This window comes from Sapajus apella, unplaced genomic scaffold, assembly GCF_009761245.1.
Source record: "Sapajus apella isolate SASKATOON/1434 unplaced genomic scaffold, GSC_monkey_1.0 scaffold224, whole genome shotgun sequence".
Taxonomy (NCBI): Eukaryota; Metazoa; Chordata; class Mammalia; order Primates; family Cebidae; genus Sapajus; species Sapajus apella.
Genome location: NW_022437164.1, coordinates 218,756 through 232,628, shown reverse-complemented (window position 1 = coordinate 232,628; position 13,873 = coordinate 218,756). Strand labels below are relative to the sequence as shown.

At 47.7% G+C, this 13,873-nt stretch overlaps 1 protein-coding gene across 5 annotated transcripts; it reads right to left on the bottom strand.

Annotated features, from left to right (window-relative positions):
* Positions 1-2,128: 2,128 nt before the first annotated feature.
* Positions 2,129-9,769, bottom strand: LOC116544602 (leukocyte immunoglobulin-like receptor subfamily A member 4). Of its 5 annotated transcripts, XM_032271098.1 has the most exons (9): positions 9,459-9,651; positions 9,268-9,303; positions 8,885-8,920; positions 8,412-8,616; positions 7,973-8,272; positions 7,439-7,735; positions 6,894-7,193; positions 2,841-2,891; positions 2,129-2,691 (listed from the first exon to the last, which is right to left on the bottom strand). In XM_032271098.1, exons 4-9 carry the CDS (start codon positions 8,566-8,568, stop codon positions 2,555-2,557), a joined length of 1,242 nt encoding a protein of 413 aa, XP_032126989.1. In that variant the 5' UTR covers positions 8,569-8,616; positions 8,885-8,920; positions 9,268-9,303; positions 9,459-9,651; the 3' UTR covers positions 2,129-2,554. The 5 variants fall into 5 exon arrangements, with proteins under 5 accessions (XP_032126989.1, XP_032126987.1, XP_032126986.1 ...); XM_032271096.1 differs by lacking the exon at positions 6,894-7,193 and having other exon boundaries at positions 8,412-8,696; positions 9,459-9,765; XM_032271095.1 differs by lacking the exon at positions 8,885-8,920 and having other exon boundaries at positions 8,412-8,696; positions 9,459-9,759.
* Between the last annotated feature and the right edge of the window lie 4,104 nt (positions 9,770-13,873).

The following is a 13,873-nucleotide window of genomic DNA, read 5'->3' as shown; positions in this document are numbered from 1 at the left end:
CACGAGGTCAAGAGATCGAGACCATCCTGGTCAACATGGTGAAACCCTGTCTCTACTAAAAATACAAAACATTAGCTGGGCATGGTGGTGCATGCCTGTAATCCCAGCTACTCAGGAGGCTGAGGCAGGAGAATTGCCTGAACCCAGGAGGCGGAGGTTGCGGTGAGCCAAGATCGTGCCATTGCACTCCAGCCTGGGTAACATGAGTGAAACTGAAACTCCGTCTCAAAAAAAAAAAAAAAAAAAAAAACCATGAAGTTATATTTATGATTGAAACAAATATTTATGAAGATCTGATAGGTTAAGAGAAAAAATTAATGAGTAAAGTATACAAGTTAATTTTCAATCCAAAGTACATATATATGGTAAAATGTTCTAGTTATATACATTATGGGATTTGTATAGAAAAATTCTGATATGTGTGTATACATATGTTAATATGTATATATTTACATATATACATAAACACTATACACACGTTATATATGCATGTAGATGTATAAAGGAATAGTATAGAGTTTGTATAGAGAAAAGAACCTGCATATATTCTGATACATAGGATACACACACTTACTCTAGGTGTTATGTATTATTTACATATTACATACAAGCACACTATGTGTGTATACACAGTATTTGTAGACGCTACTGTACAGTAAATACATGTATGTGTGAGTACATTTATGAACACATATCTCAAAGGAGGGAATGCCCATATTTAAGGCAGGCATTGCACATAAAATGTTAAGTATTTAGTGGACAAAAAAGAAAAAAACTCTTAAGTCTTTCTAAATGGCTATCTTATACATTATATTCCCAGACAACATAATAACTTAGTTTGCAGTGAATTATAAAAAGATGCGATGAAAAAACTTCAACATCGCTCAAAATATATAAAATCCTCAGTGTGTATTATATATATTTGAATTTATGATGTACTAAGAAATATTTTGCTAGATGGATATTTGTATTTTATAGTGTTTGAATAATTCTTCTGCTTTTCAAGGTATATGAAGAATTCCGTTTCTATTTTATGAAATAGAAGCCCTGAGGAGATTGCAGTGGAACCAGCAAGGAATTTCTTGCAGAGGAAAGTAGACAGCAGTACTAGGAAAACCCATTGTATGAAACACGGAGAAAGAAGGAATTAGGGCACCCAGGTGGGGTGAAGACCCAAGTGCAGAGTGTCACCAAGCCCCAAGAGTTGAGCAATGTGTTAAGGGCCCTGAGACTGTGGGAGGAATCTTCTCTGAGATGTGAGTCTATGGAATATGCTGTAAGATATGCCTTTTATTAGTATAATCCAGCAAAAGCCCAAGGATGAGGGCCCAGTTTTATTCTAGGGAATGTGGGGACAGTATATTTTCTTTTCATATTTATGCCAATTTCATAGTGCTGGTCAGTCACATAGAAGGCAGAGGTCAGTGTGTTCACAGGATTCATACCTGAGAGTCATGAGACACACGTGGGATCCATCTGTCTGAGCCTAGAGGCCTCAGTGACTCACCAGGTGTGGGGGTGGGACTGGTGGGTGGGGGACTGGGACCCCCAGGGGTCCTGGGAATTAGCACAGAAAGGCAGTGAGGAACTGGAACTATCCTGGAGTCCCCACCTCTACTTAAAGCTCTCCCCTCCATCTACCTGGCAGCCTTTCCAAGACTTACCACCTAGCACCAATCTGGATTCCAGGCTGAATGGAGTGCAGTGGCACTATCTTGGATCACTGCAACCTCAGCCTCCCAGATTCAAGTGATTCTCCTGCCTCAGCCTCCTGAATAGCTACGATTACAGGCACCCGCCAGCAGGCCTGGCTAATTTTTGTATTTTTAGTAGAGACAGGGTTTCACCATGTTGGCCAGGATGGCCTCGATCTCTTGACCTCATGATCCACCTGTCTCAGCTTCCCAAAGTGCTTTGATTACAGGCATAAGCCACTGTGCCCAACCATAAATGCTTTTTAGAAAACCTTTTTGTTGTTGTTCAGGAAGCCAGTTTAGGGCACAACTGCAGGCTTTTCCATTAAACACCTCTGTTTTCATTCCTAGTGACCATATGTCTGGAGAAACTACAGAAGAAAAGTGACAAGTGGTAGGGCATCATTTGGACTTAAATTTTCCAAACATGAATCTGATTTTTGCCCATGCATTTAATTATCAAAAAGCAAATGTCATGTTATGAGCTGAAAAGACAGTCCCAGTAATACACATCAGAAAATGCAGTAGTTAGAAATAATGAAAGATGTATTACCTGAAAGTGGAGTAGATCCAAACCCACCATATGGGTGAAGCCTCACATCATAGGGAAGAAAAAGGAAGGGAGGGGAAGTCAAGGAGAGTTGACAATGAGGAGAAAAACACCACAACACCACAATTTAGTGGAGGAAGCATCTTCTACAGACACCCAGACATCGTCCTGCACCTGACACATGCTTCTTCCCCTTGACATTCTCAGCAGACACATCCCCAACTGCTGCCCCAGACTTCCAGAACCTCCTGGGATCATCAGATCTGTTCCTGAAGCTCTACCACTCTGAAGGGTGTACTGTCTCTGCTGTTCACCTCCTGGCTGCATCTTGGGGGCTTTTCTGCCTGTGCTGAGCCTCAAATAGCAGAATCCCGAGGACCACCAGGATGAAGCCAGCCACACCCATGCGGATGAGATTCTCTACTGTGTAATCCTGGAGGTGTGAGGCTGGGGATGGTAGACAAAGAGGCCACAGAGGTCAGGGCAGATCACAATTACCTAGGACCCCTGGATGTCCACCCAGGGCACCCACCTCCCCTTGACAGGACCTGACCCTCTGTGCCCAGCACCATAACTGAAAGCATCTCCTCACTCACCAGTCTTGGAATCTGACTTTTCTTGTGGTCGGTTGAGGGTCTCAGCTGCTCCTAAGAATCGAAGAACAAGGATGCTGGTGAGAAGCTGAAGAGCCTCTCCCCTGGGTTCTGCATTCTTACATTCCTCTCTTGTGTTGTGACTTTATGTGGATCCTTAGTGAACACAATCTCTGCTCTAGCAGGCCTTCCCTGGTACCTCATTGGGTTCTTCAGCCTCTCTGTGCTCTGGGAATTCAGATCTTCTGAGTCACTTTAGAACAAAGTTTACTTGAGCCCAAGAGCTCAAGATTAGTGAGAAGAATGATCTTCCAACTAGAAAGAATTGAGCTCTCAAGTGCCGTCTTAGATGTGCAATCTTGTGCAACAAGAACACAGCAAATTCCCCCAGAGATAGAAATTTCCATTTTTCAGTGGATGAGGACCCAGTCTCCGTGGATGAAGAGCTGGTCCTCAGCCGCTCTTGAAAGGCAGAAGCATGAGGGCTAAGGGCTGCAACTGCCCCTGCTTCGTGCTGCCTCAACCAGCTCCCCTGCAGTTTCCTCATCCATTTAATGTCTTGTTAACGAATTCTTCATATAGTTAAGAACACTTACAATGTGATATACTTAAATACAAAAATGCATTTTTTTTTCTAAATGATAATGAGTGGGATAGAAAAACATCATTTCTGCTTTTTTGAAGTATGAACCTAGATTGGAAGGTGAAAAGCAAATATTTAAAAACATACCCGTGGCTGGGTGTGGTGACTCACGCCTGTAATCCTAGTACTTTGGGAAGCTGAGGCAGGCAAATTACCTGAGGTCAGGAGCTCGAGACCAGCCTTACCATATGGAGAAACCCCATCTCTACTAAAAATATAAAATTAGCCGGGATGATGGCACATGCCTGTAATCCCAACTACTTGGGAGGCTGAGTCAGCAGAATCACTTGAATCTGGTAGGTGGAGGTTGCGGTGAGCCAAGATCATACCATTGCACTCCAGCCTGGGCACCAAGAGTAAAACTCCATCAAAAAAACAAAAAACAAAAAACCATACCCAAACTTAAAATAAAAACAAGTAAATATCAAAAAAAATACCCAATGAAAAAATATTAAGTATAGGAATGAATGAAATATTAAGCAGTCCTATGCTTAATACCTATATGTGTGTGTCTGTATAGGTGTGTGTCTGAATATATAACACATATATTCATATAAAATATATGTGATTGACATGGTTTGCATTTGTGTCCCTCCCAAATCTCATGTTGACTTGTAATCCCCACAGGAGGGGCCCAATGGGAGGTGACTGGATCGTGGGAGCGGACTTCCCCCTTGCTGCTCTTGTGATAGTGATCCGTCACGAGATCTTGTTATTTAAAGTGGGTAGCACCTCCCCCATCTCTCTCTTCCTCCTATTCCAGCCATAGAAGATGTATCTGCTTCCCCTCCGCCTTCTGTCATGATGGAAAGCTTCCCGAGGCCTCCCCAGCCATCCTTCCTGTACGGCCTGCAGAATCGTGAGTCAGTGAATCCTCATTGCTTTATAAATTACCCAGTCTCTGGTAGTTCTTTCTATCAGTGTGAGAAAAGACTAATACAATGATTATATATGCATATGGATATATGGCATTAGAGATTTGTTTTAAAAATATATATTTAACTACATATATATTCATATTTGAGATGAGAAAGACGGGCTTACAATTTGGAAATATAAAAGTGAAATTTCTAATTTTTTATGGCTGATACAAACTTCATCAGTAAATCAGAAGAGATAAATTGACAAGCAACTAAAAGGGACAGAATCTGTAGTAAGTTCATGTGAAATAAATTAATACATACAAAGAAATAGCTTTGTGATGGATTCTTAACTCTTTTTCATATAAAATACAAAGAAATAAAAAACTGTACTTGGCCGGGCGTGGTGGCTCACGCCTGTAATCCCAGCACTTTGGGAGGCCGAGGCGGGTGGATCACGAGGTCAAGAGATCGAGACCATCCTGGTCAACATGGTGGAACCCCGTCTCTACTAAAAATACAAAAAATTAGCTGGGCATGGTGGCACGTGCCTGTAATCCCAGCTACTCAGGAGGCTGAGGCAGGAGAATTTCCTGAACCCAGGAGGCGGAGGTTGCAGTGAGCCGAGATCGTGCCATTGCACTCCAGCCTGGGTAACAAGAGTGAAACTCCATCTCAAAAAAAAAAAAAAAAAAAAAAACTCTACTTAAATATTGTTACCAATAAAGTATTGTATTATTGTTACCAATAAATATTGTAACCAATAAAGTGGTTGAGCAATTCTCAAATGTAATTATGAATGTACACAATTAGTCTAAATAAAACTTCAAAACATTTCCAAAATTCACTAATAACCTCAATTTAAAACATCTTAAAAAGCAATATAGAGAGACCTTGTCTCCAAAAATTTTTTTAAAATATATACATATATTTTAAAAGATGGGGTTTCACCATGTTGGTCAGGCTGGTCTTGAACTCCTGACCTCAGGTGATCCGCCTGCCTTGGCCTCCAAAGTGCTTGGATTACAGGTGTGAGCCACCACGCCCAGCTCAAAAAAATATATTTTTTAAAATTGGCCAGACCTGGTGGTGCACACCTGCAATTCCAGCTACTAGGGAAACTGGGGCAGGAGGATTGCTTGAGCCCAGGAGTTTTAGGTTGCAGTGAGCTATGATCCTGCTACTGTGGTTCAGCCTGGGCAACAGAGTGAGATCCCCATCTCTAAAAATAAAATAAAAAAGTTAAATTAGAAATAAAAATAAAAATAGAAGCGCTAAAGGATTTAATGTTAACAAGAAGTGACTTTCTATTTAAATGAATGTATACATTTAATGTATCTCTTTTTTTTTACTTAGTTTATTAAACTAACATTTAATGTATCTCAATAAAAATTAGAGAATTACTTATTTTAAAATCATATATCCATATATCTTAAATTAAATTGATACACATAAGTATGGCTTTTAAAGTTTCATGAAAAGAATAGCAATAGACAAATGTGCGCAGAAAACACAGAATAGAAATGAATGACACACAAGACCTGCTGTGAATAATTTCCTAACTTATCCAGGGAGCAGGTGCACAGCCCCTCTTTAGTCTCAGGGGTGCCCTGAGTCTAGAGGCCATCAGGGGCCCAAGCAGTACCCAGAGCTGGGGTGCTTCTCTCTAAAGGAGTACATCTGGGGTGGACTCCACCCTCACCACAGTGAGATCCGACTGAGGCCTGAGCAGCCTCCCCTCCTGTCCTGAGAGGGCCTAGGAACCCCACAAGTGTGGGTGAGGGGCTCCATCCCCAGGGGCTCTTGGAAATGAAAATGAGAGCTTCCAAGGGAGCGTCCATCTGTCCTCTGTCCAACTTGCCCACCTCTCTTCTTTCTCTATCAGCCCCAGCATCTTCCCCTTATCCAAGTCGGGCCCGGACCCCAAATCCTGCTCAGGTAGGGGAGGACCTAGCTTCTCCATCCATCATCAGTGCTCCCTCCTTCCTGCCTGGTCCCAGGAAACCTCCCTCCCCTCTGACCACCATGGAGGGAACACCTGCCCCATCCTTGGAGCCTCAGGGAGCCATGTGGACCACACCCTTACTGTCCACCCTCCCCTCTGCTCCTCTGGGGAACAGACCCCTTTCCCGAATATTGGAGATAAGATTGAGACAAGTGTAGAATATTACACTGGGTCAGAGTAACTGTGTTTTCATCTCCCATGGGGTCAGGACCTGGTGTGAGGGGCTGGGACACCCAGACATTAAATCTGAGGTGGAGACATCAGGAGGGGAGTGCGTGGGGCTTCCGTCCTACACCCTCAGTCTAATCTCATTTCCTCTGAGGTTCGCCCCATCTTCTCCCAGCCCTCCCTGCTCTTTACCCTACTGAGATTTCAGGGGTGGGAGCCAGGGGTGGAAGGTCCCCATCTATTTCCACTCTCATGGGCTGGACCCTCCCCTGCGGACCCTCCCCCTTCACTCCCCTCACTCCTTAGTGTCCTGAGCTCTCCTGGGGGCAGGGGCTGAGCTGAGCCTTTGAGCTCAGAGAGGACAGGGTCAGGGCCCTCACCTGAGACCACGAGCTCCACAGGGTCACTGGGGTGAGACAACAGGTAGGAGTTGGAGCTGTGTGAGCCATAGCACCTGTAGGTCCCTGTGTGGGCTGAGGTCACAGGAATGGGGAATTCAGCCAGGTACTGTTGAGCTCTGTAAGTGAATCTTAGACGCAGCAGGGGATAGGCTGTCCCCTCCTTGGTCAGAAGGAAACTGAACATTGGGCTCCGTGACTGACACAGCAGGGTCACATTCTCTCCTGAGGCCACCGTGGGGTCCAGCTGCACTGAGAGGGAGGGTCTGTCAGGGATCTGTCCTGGAGAGAAGAGGATGGGTGAGTGGCTGCCCCGCCTTGTTCTGAGCTGAGACCTCTCCAGGTCTCTCTCTGGGACCCTCAGTCTCTGTTTTCTCTGAGTCTCCCCCTCCCCACCCATCCCCTGTCTCTGTCTGTCTCTCCCTCCCTTGGGACCCCCACTCCTCATCCTGGCCATCACCACCTGGGTTCCCCGGCAGGGCCTGTACGGAGCCTGGGTCCCTGACGGAACCTGCTGGGCTCCTCACCTGTGATCAGGATGTCCAGGGGGTCACTGGGGGCCGACCACTCGGAGGAGACGTTGTGTGCACCGTAGCATCTGTACTGGCCCCCGTGGGAGACCCTCACAGGGCTCAGGGTGAAGTTGGCCTGGGAGAGCCCAGCCTGGGACTGCTCTCCAGGGCGCTGGAGGAGGCCATCGCCCTCCACCTTGTACAGAGCATATCTGACGTACCCAACGTCAGAGCCACACTGGAGGGTCAGGTTCTCTCCAGGGGCCACGACAGGGCTCTGCAAGGTCAGGAGGGAGGGCTTCCTAGACACGCCTGGAGGGAAAGAGGAGCCAGGACTCAGAGGGCTGGTTCCTCCCACACCCCTTCCTTCCGTAGTCTTCCTCACTAGGGTTTCCAGTGTCCTCGGTTTTCCTCACTCTGTATCTGTGTCCCCAGGGGCCCGTCTTTCCCTTCTCTTTTCTTCTCGAGTGGGACTAGCCTGAGGGCAAGGCTGCCAACAGCTCCCCCGGTGCCCTGACGTTGTATAAGGAAAGGCCGTGGTGTGCTCACCTGACACCAGGAGCTGCAGGGGGTCACTGGGTTCCGACCACACGTAGGGGGTATTGTTTTGATAGCCGTAGCATCTGAATGTACCCCTGTGGCTGAAGATCAGGGGGCCCATGGGGAACAGGGCCTGGAACTTTCCATGGTTGTGTTGGTGTGAGTCTAGGGTCCAGGAGAGCCTGTGGGTTCCTTCCTCAATCAGAGTGAACCTGTCCAGTCCCAGCCGAGAGGCACATCGGAGGGTCACGTTCACTCCTGAGGTCACCACGGGGCTCGGCAGGGCTGAAAGGGTGGGTCGGCTGTAGCCTTTAGGAGAAAAAAACAGGAGCCTTGTTAAATGGGGCTCACATCTCCCACCCTCTCCCTCAGGGCTGGGCTGTGAGAGGGAGATGACCCCTTTCCCGAGGGCAGAGTCTGAGGCTGGGACCCCCGAGTGTTCTCTCACCTGTCACCACCAGCTCCAGGGGGTCGCTGGGCTTTGACCAGCCTGCAGGGCTCTGATAGTAACAGTGGTATCGCCCTGCATGTTCCCACTGCATGGCTGGGATGGAGAATTTGACCTTGTTTTCAGAATCCAGTGTTTTTGATATTATCCTTGACATTGAACTTCCATCTTTATCCAGACGGTACTTCTGGGCCTCCTGGGTGCCCTGACACCAGAGGGTCACGGGCTTATTCCAGGTGCTCACGGGACCTGGCTCAGCCCACAAGATGGGTTGGAGTAGGTTTTCTGGGAGGAAATCACAGGTTAGGCCCCAAGATGTCCCCACCCCTCAGATCCCAGCTTTCAGCCCCAGGACCCTCCAGACATCCCCAGCAGTCAGCCCTGAGCTGCTCTTCTCCATCCCCAGCTGCCTACAAGTGACCCCTTGTCCCCAGTGAGGAGGAGGGACCTGGGACAGCTGGGGACAGACTCACCTGCCTGCACCTGGGTCCTGGGGTCCAGACTCAGCCCTGGAAGAGAGTTCCCTGTGAGAGATTTGCCCCTGAAGCCTTCTTTCCTAGAGCCCCTGGGGTGTCCTAATTGACCAGGGTCTGGCTGTGGATTGGGGTCTCCCCTAGACTAGGGTCTAGGTGATCACGGGACCTGGCTGGGCCCACAAGATGGGTTGGAGTAGGTTCTCTGGGAGGAAATCACAGGTTAGGCCCCAAGATGTCCCCACCCCTCAGATCTTAGCTCTCAGCCCCAGACCCCTGCAGACATCCTCATCAGTCAACTTTTCTCCATCCCCAGCTGCCCAGGGGTGGCCCCTTGTCCCCAGGTAGGAGGAGGGACCTGGGACAGCTGGCGACAGACTGACCTGCCTGCACCTGGGTCCTGGGGCCCAAACTCAGCCCTGAAAGAGAGTTCCCGGTGAGAGATTTGTCCCCAAAGCCGGAGCAAATCTTCTTCTTTCCTTGAGCCCCTGGGGTATCCTAATTGACCAGGGTCTGGCTATGGATTGGGGTCTCTCCTAGACTAGGGTCTCTCCTCCCGCTCTTAAAATCTCACCAAAGCAGAGCAGGGTTGTGAGGATGGGAGTCATGGCATCTCCTCCTCCTGGCCCCGGCTGTGCAGGTGGATGTGACCGTGGTGCCCACAGGACAGACAGACACATGGTGTGGGGCACTCGGAGTCCGGGTCCTCCCCATCACGAGGTCGTCCCATCGGCAGCCCCACAGAAAGAGGAACTGCCCCTCCCCAGGAGCTTGGCTCTCATTTCTCAGGGCTTGTTCTGAGGGTGAGCACCAGGCTCTCTGCAGGTATTTCAGACAGAAATGGGGATTCACAAGGGGATCATTAAGAAGGATGTTTTTGGCCAGGCACGGTGGCTCACACCTGTAATCCTACCACTTTGGGAGGCCAAGGCGGGCAGATCACATGGTCAGGAATTCAAGATCAGCCTGACCAACATGATGAAACCCAGTCTCTACTAAAACTACAAAAATCAGCTGGGCATAGTGGCGGGTACCTGTAATCCCAGCCACTTGGGAGGCTGAGGCAGGAGAATCGCTTGAAACTGGGAGGCGGCGGTTGCAGTGAACCAAGATCATCCCATTGTGCTCCAGCCTGAGCAAGAGCAAAATTCTATCTCAAAAAAAAAAAAAAAAAAAAAAAAAAAGGACGTTTCCACCTCTGTGGGGGACAGAAAAGGAAGTCCAGGTTCCTGACAGATAGGGAGGAACCAGGGCTCCAGGTGAAGGTGGGAAGCTGTGCCCCCGCATCTTCCGTGTTTGTACATGGACACTGCCGTATCTCTGCTTGCTGGTGGGAGGCCATGAGGGGCAGAAGGAGGAACTGTCCCTCCCCAGGAGCCTGGCTCTCATTTCCCCAGGGCTTGTTTTGGGAGTGAGCCCCAGGCTCTCTGGAGCTATTACAGACAGAAATGGGGTCTCCCCTCACCTTAGCTGCTGTCCAGTCTGTCCTCATCTCACCAAGGGCCAGGATGTGGCAGCAAATAGACCCACTGCCTTCCTGAGTCACCCCCTTCCAGGCGAGAGGGATTGACAGCTCCTCCTTCCCTCTCAGAGTCTCCCCATAGAGAAGGTTCCATCTCCCCTGTGTGTGTGTGCCTGTGAAAAACAGTCTGTGGTATTGTCACACCTGGACATCTTCCCACGTGTGACTGGGAGGTCACACTGGACTCTGCCTTGCCAGCTACAGCCTTGAGCAGATGCTAAGTTTGGAAGACTTGATTTCCCTAGACAGAAGCAGCTGCCACAATCCCCTCTGGACAGGCCTTTTCTGAGTCACGTCTGGGAGAAATGTTCTTTGTAAGATCATGTGCATAGGGGAAGATGGGGACAGCATGCATATTTGAGAAGAGATAGCCAACTAGAAATTATGTAGGCAGATGTTGTTGTGATGAAAAGTAGTAGGTTTAATTAACGCACTTAAAAATCAATTCTATGGCCAGGCACGATGACTCATGCCTGTACTCTCAGCACTTTGGAAAGCCCAGGCCAGTAGATCACCTGAGGTTCAGAAGTTTGAGACCAGCCTGGCCAACAGGGTGAAACCCTGTCTCTACACTAAAAATGCAAAAATTAGCTTTATTTTTTAACTCCTTTAAACATTACCAAACATACCAATGTCTGCTCTTTGCATTATTCTTTAAGTATTAACATCTTTCCAGGTCCTACATTAAGTTAAATAAAAACTTGTGTACATTTTATTCTTGTAGAACAGTAATTTTTTTTTTACCTTTTCGGAAAAAAAAAAAAAAACTTTACCAAAATATATTTAAGATGAAGAATGCTGGGCCTGGCTCACGCCTGTAATCCTAGCACTTTGGGAGGCCGAGGTGGGCGGATCACCTGAGCTCAGGAGTTTGAAACCAGCCTGATTAACATGGTGAAACCCCATCTCTACTAAAAATACAAAAAAATTAGCCGGGCATGGTCGTGGGTGCCTGTAATCAATCCCAGCTACTCGGGAGGCTGAAGCAGGAGAATCACTTGAGCCTGGGAGGCAGAAGTAGCAGTGAGTGGAGATCAGTCAGTCCACTGCACTCCAGCCTGGGTGACAGAGTGAGACTCCATCTCAAAAATAAAAATAAAAACAAATTAATAATAATAATACAAACTGCAGGCCTCTTGGATTCTAAAAACGGGAGTTGTGTATCTCTTTCTCTAAATTTAGCCTGGCCCCTCTTTCTTGAGTTGGCTGCAGCAGGTCCCATGAGTTCCCAGTGTGGTCGAAATCATAAATATTGTCTCTTTCATTTCCCTTTTTCACATCCCCAAACCCATGTGTTGGTTCAGCTGGGGAGCTCTATTTTCTTGGGGAGGAAAGTGAGATTTTGAGGAAAGTAGCACAGTGGGTGTCATATGCAGGGGAGAGTCACTTTCAAGTCCTGTGGTTGCAGGGTGACAGCCTGGTGCTCATAGAAATCTGCTCAGAAAATCTCTATCTTGTTTCTGTTCCTTCCTCAACACAATGGCCATGGTTACTGGTGGAGACAAAATATGTCCAGAGTGGACTGGAGTCCAAGAAAAGATGTATCTGGCATTGCCTTTCCTAGAAAGTCACTGGGACAGAAGTTCAGAAATGAATGAGCTTTTGAAAACAAGAATGGGCCGGGCGTGGTGGCTCATGCCTGTAATCCCAGCACTTTGGGAGACCAAGGCGGGCAGATCACCTGAGGTCAGGAGTTGGAGACCAGCCTGGCCAACATGGTGAAACCCTGTCTCTACTAAAAATAAAAAAATTAGTTGGGCGTGGTGGTGGGTGCCTGTAATCCCGGCTACTCAGGAGGCTGAGGCAGGAGAATTGCTTGAACCCTGGAGGTGCAGGCTTCAGTGAGCCGAGATTGCACCACTGCATTCCAGCCTCGGCGACAGAGCAAGACTCTGTCTCAAAACACACACACACGCACACACACAAATGGCATTCTGCCTTTGATAAATGGGAGAATAACATCCCAGATTTATTTAGAGTTTAATAAAGGTATTCATCTTCAGAGCAGCTGAGCAAATTCAACCTTGAACTTCCACTCTCCACGAGTTCCCTGACCACCCTGTCCCTTAGAATAGAAGACGCCTTCTATTCTGGTCTTCAAATTGGGGCCTGATTCCATTGGTTTTGGAGATGTCTGTTTGTAATTCAAAAAAAAAAAAAAAAAAAAGCACTGTGGACAAGAGCAAGGGATGCGGTCTGTTCTCTCTTCCCACTTCAGGTGGGCCTCTTAACCTTCACTAGTTTCCTTCCACAATGACCACCCAAGAGCTACAAACGACCCCAGCACTGCTGGAAAAATAAAGGCTTCTCTTTTCATCTCCCCTTCTTCCCTACCCCTTCTGGAAGCAACCTCTTCTGTAAAGATTTCATGTGCAGGATACACTGAGAAACTCAGCTCAGGACTTGGGGAGATTGTGACTCCTCTAGGACCCTCTTACTCAGCAGATGTGAAGTACATTCATGAGGGTGAAGGGCTGCGGAACCCACATGCTGCTTGGGCCATGACAAGAGGAACACGCAAGGCTCTGGTTCCCTTTGCTCTATCCCTTGCCTCCATCTCCTTTCCTAAAAGGTAAACCTCCAACATTGTTAATCCCTCACTCATCTATGCCCCCCAAGTGAGGTAAGGCATGGGGTGAAAGTGAGAATAACTATCTTCTTTTATCCTTCTCTGGGCTGGGACTGCCCTGTGTCTAACCCTCTCTTCTACTCCTTCCTTCCCATTCCAGCCCAGGGCTCTCCTGGCATAGGGATGCATGCTGAGCATCTAGAATTTCCATGCACATGGGTCATGGAGCTCCTATCCTGAGAACACAAACACTGGGGTCACGGGGGTGTGCAACAGGAGGAGGAGTGTATCGGTTTGTTTTCATGCTGCTAACAGACATACCTGAGGCTGGGTAATTGATAAAGGAAAGAGGTTTAATGGGCTGCCCATTCCATATGGCTGGGGAGGCCTCACAATCATGGCGGACGCCAAGGAAGAGCAAAGTCACATTGTACATGGTGGCAGGCAAGAGAGCGTGTGCAGGGGAACTCCCATTTATAAAACCATCAGAACTCCTGAGACTTATTCACTATGACAACAGCACAGGAAAAAACCTGATTTTCATCATAGACAGGCTTCAGGAGGGGGTGTCTGATTTACATAGGGCCCAAAGACTGGTTGGACCCAGGTGTGACATTTACATATCACATGAAGAAGCTGGCCACCCCACCCTAATGTATTATGCAAATGGGTTTTCTACTCAGCTGGTGCCATGCAGTGTGCTCCCTACTACACATATGGTTGGCAAGGAAAGGGAAGATAGAGCCACCTTGTTGGACGTGCCTAGCCCCAGGTAGCCTTTTCCTATTGGTGCAGCTGCTGGCATTCACCCGGGCAACCTTGTAGCTTGCTTATGTCTGCAGCTTGATTTTACAGGCTGCTCTTTTTAGGAAAAAAAATAAAAATAAAAAAAATCCAA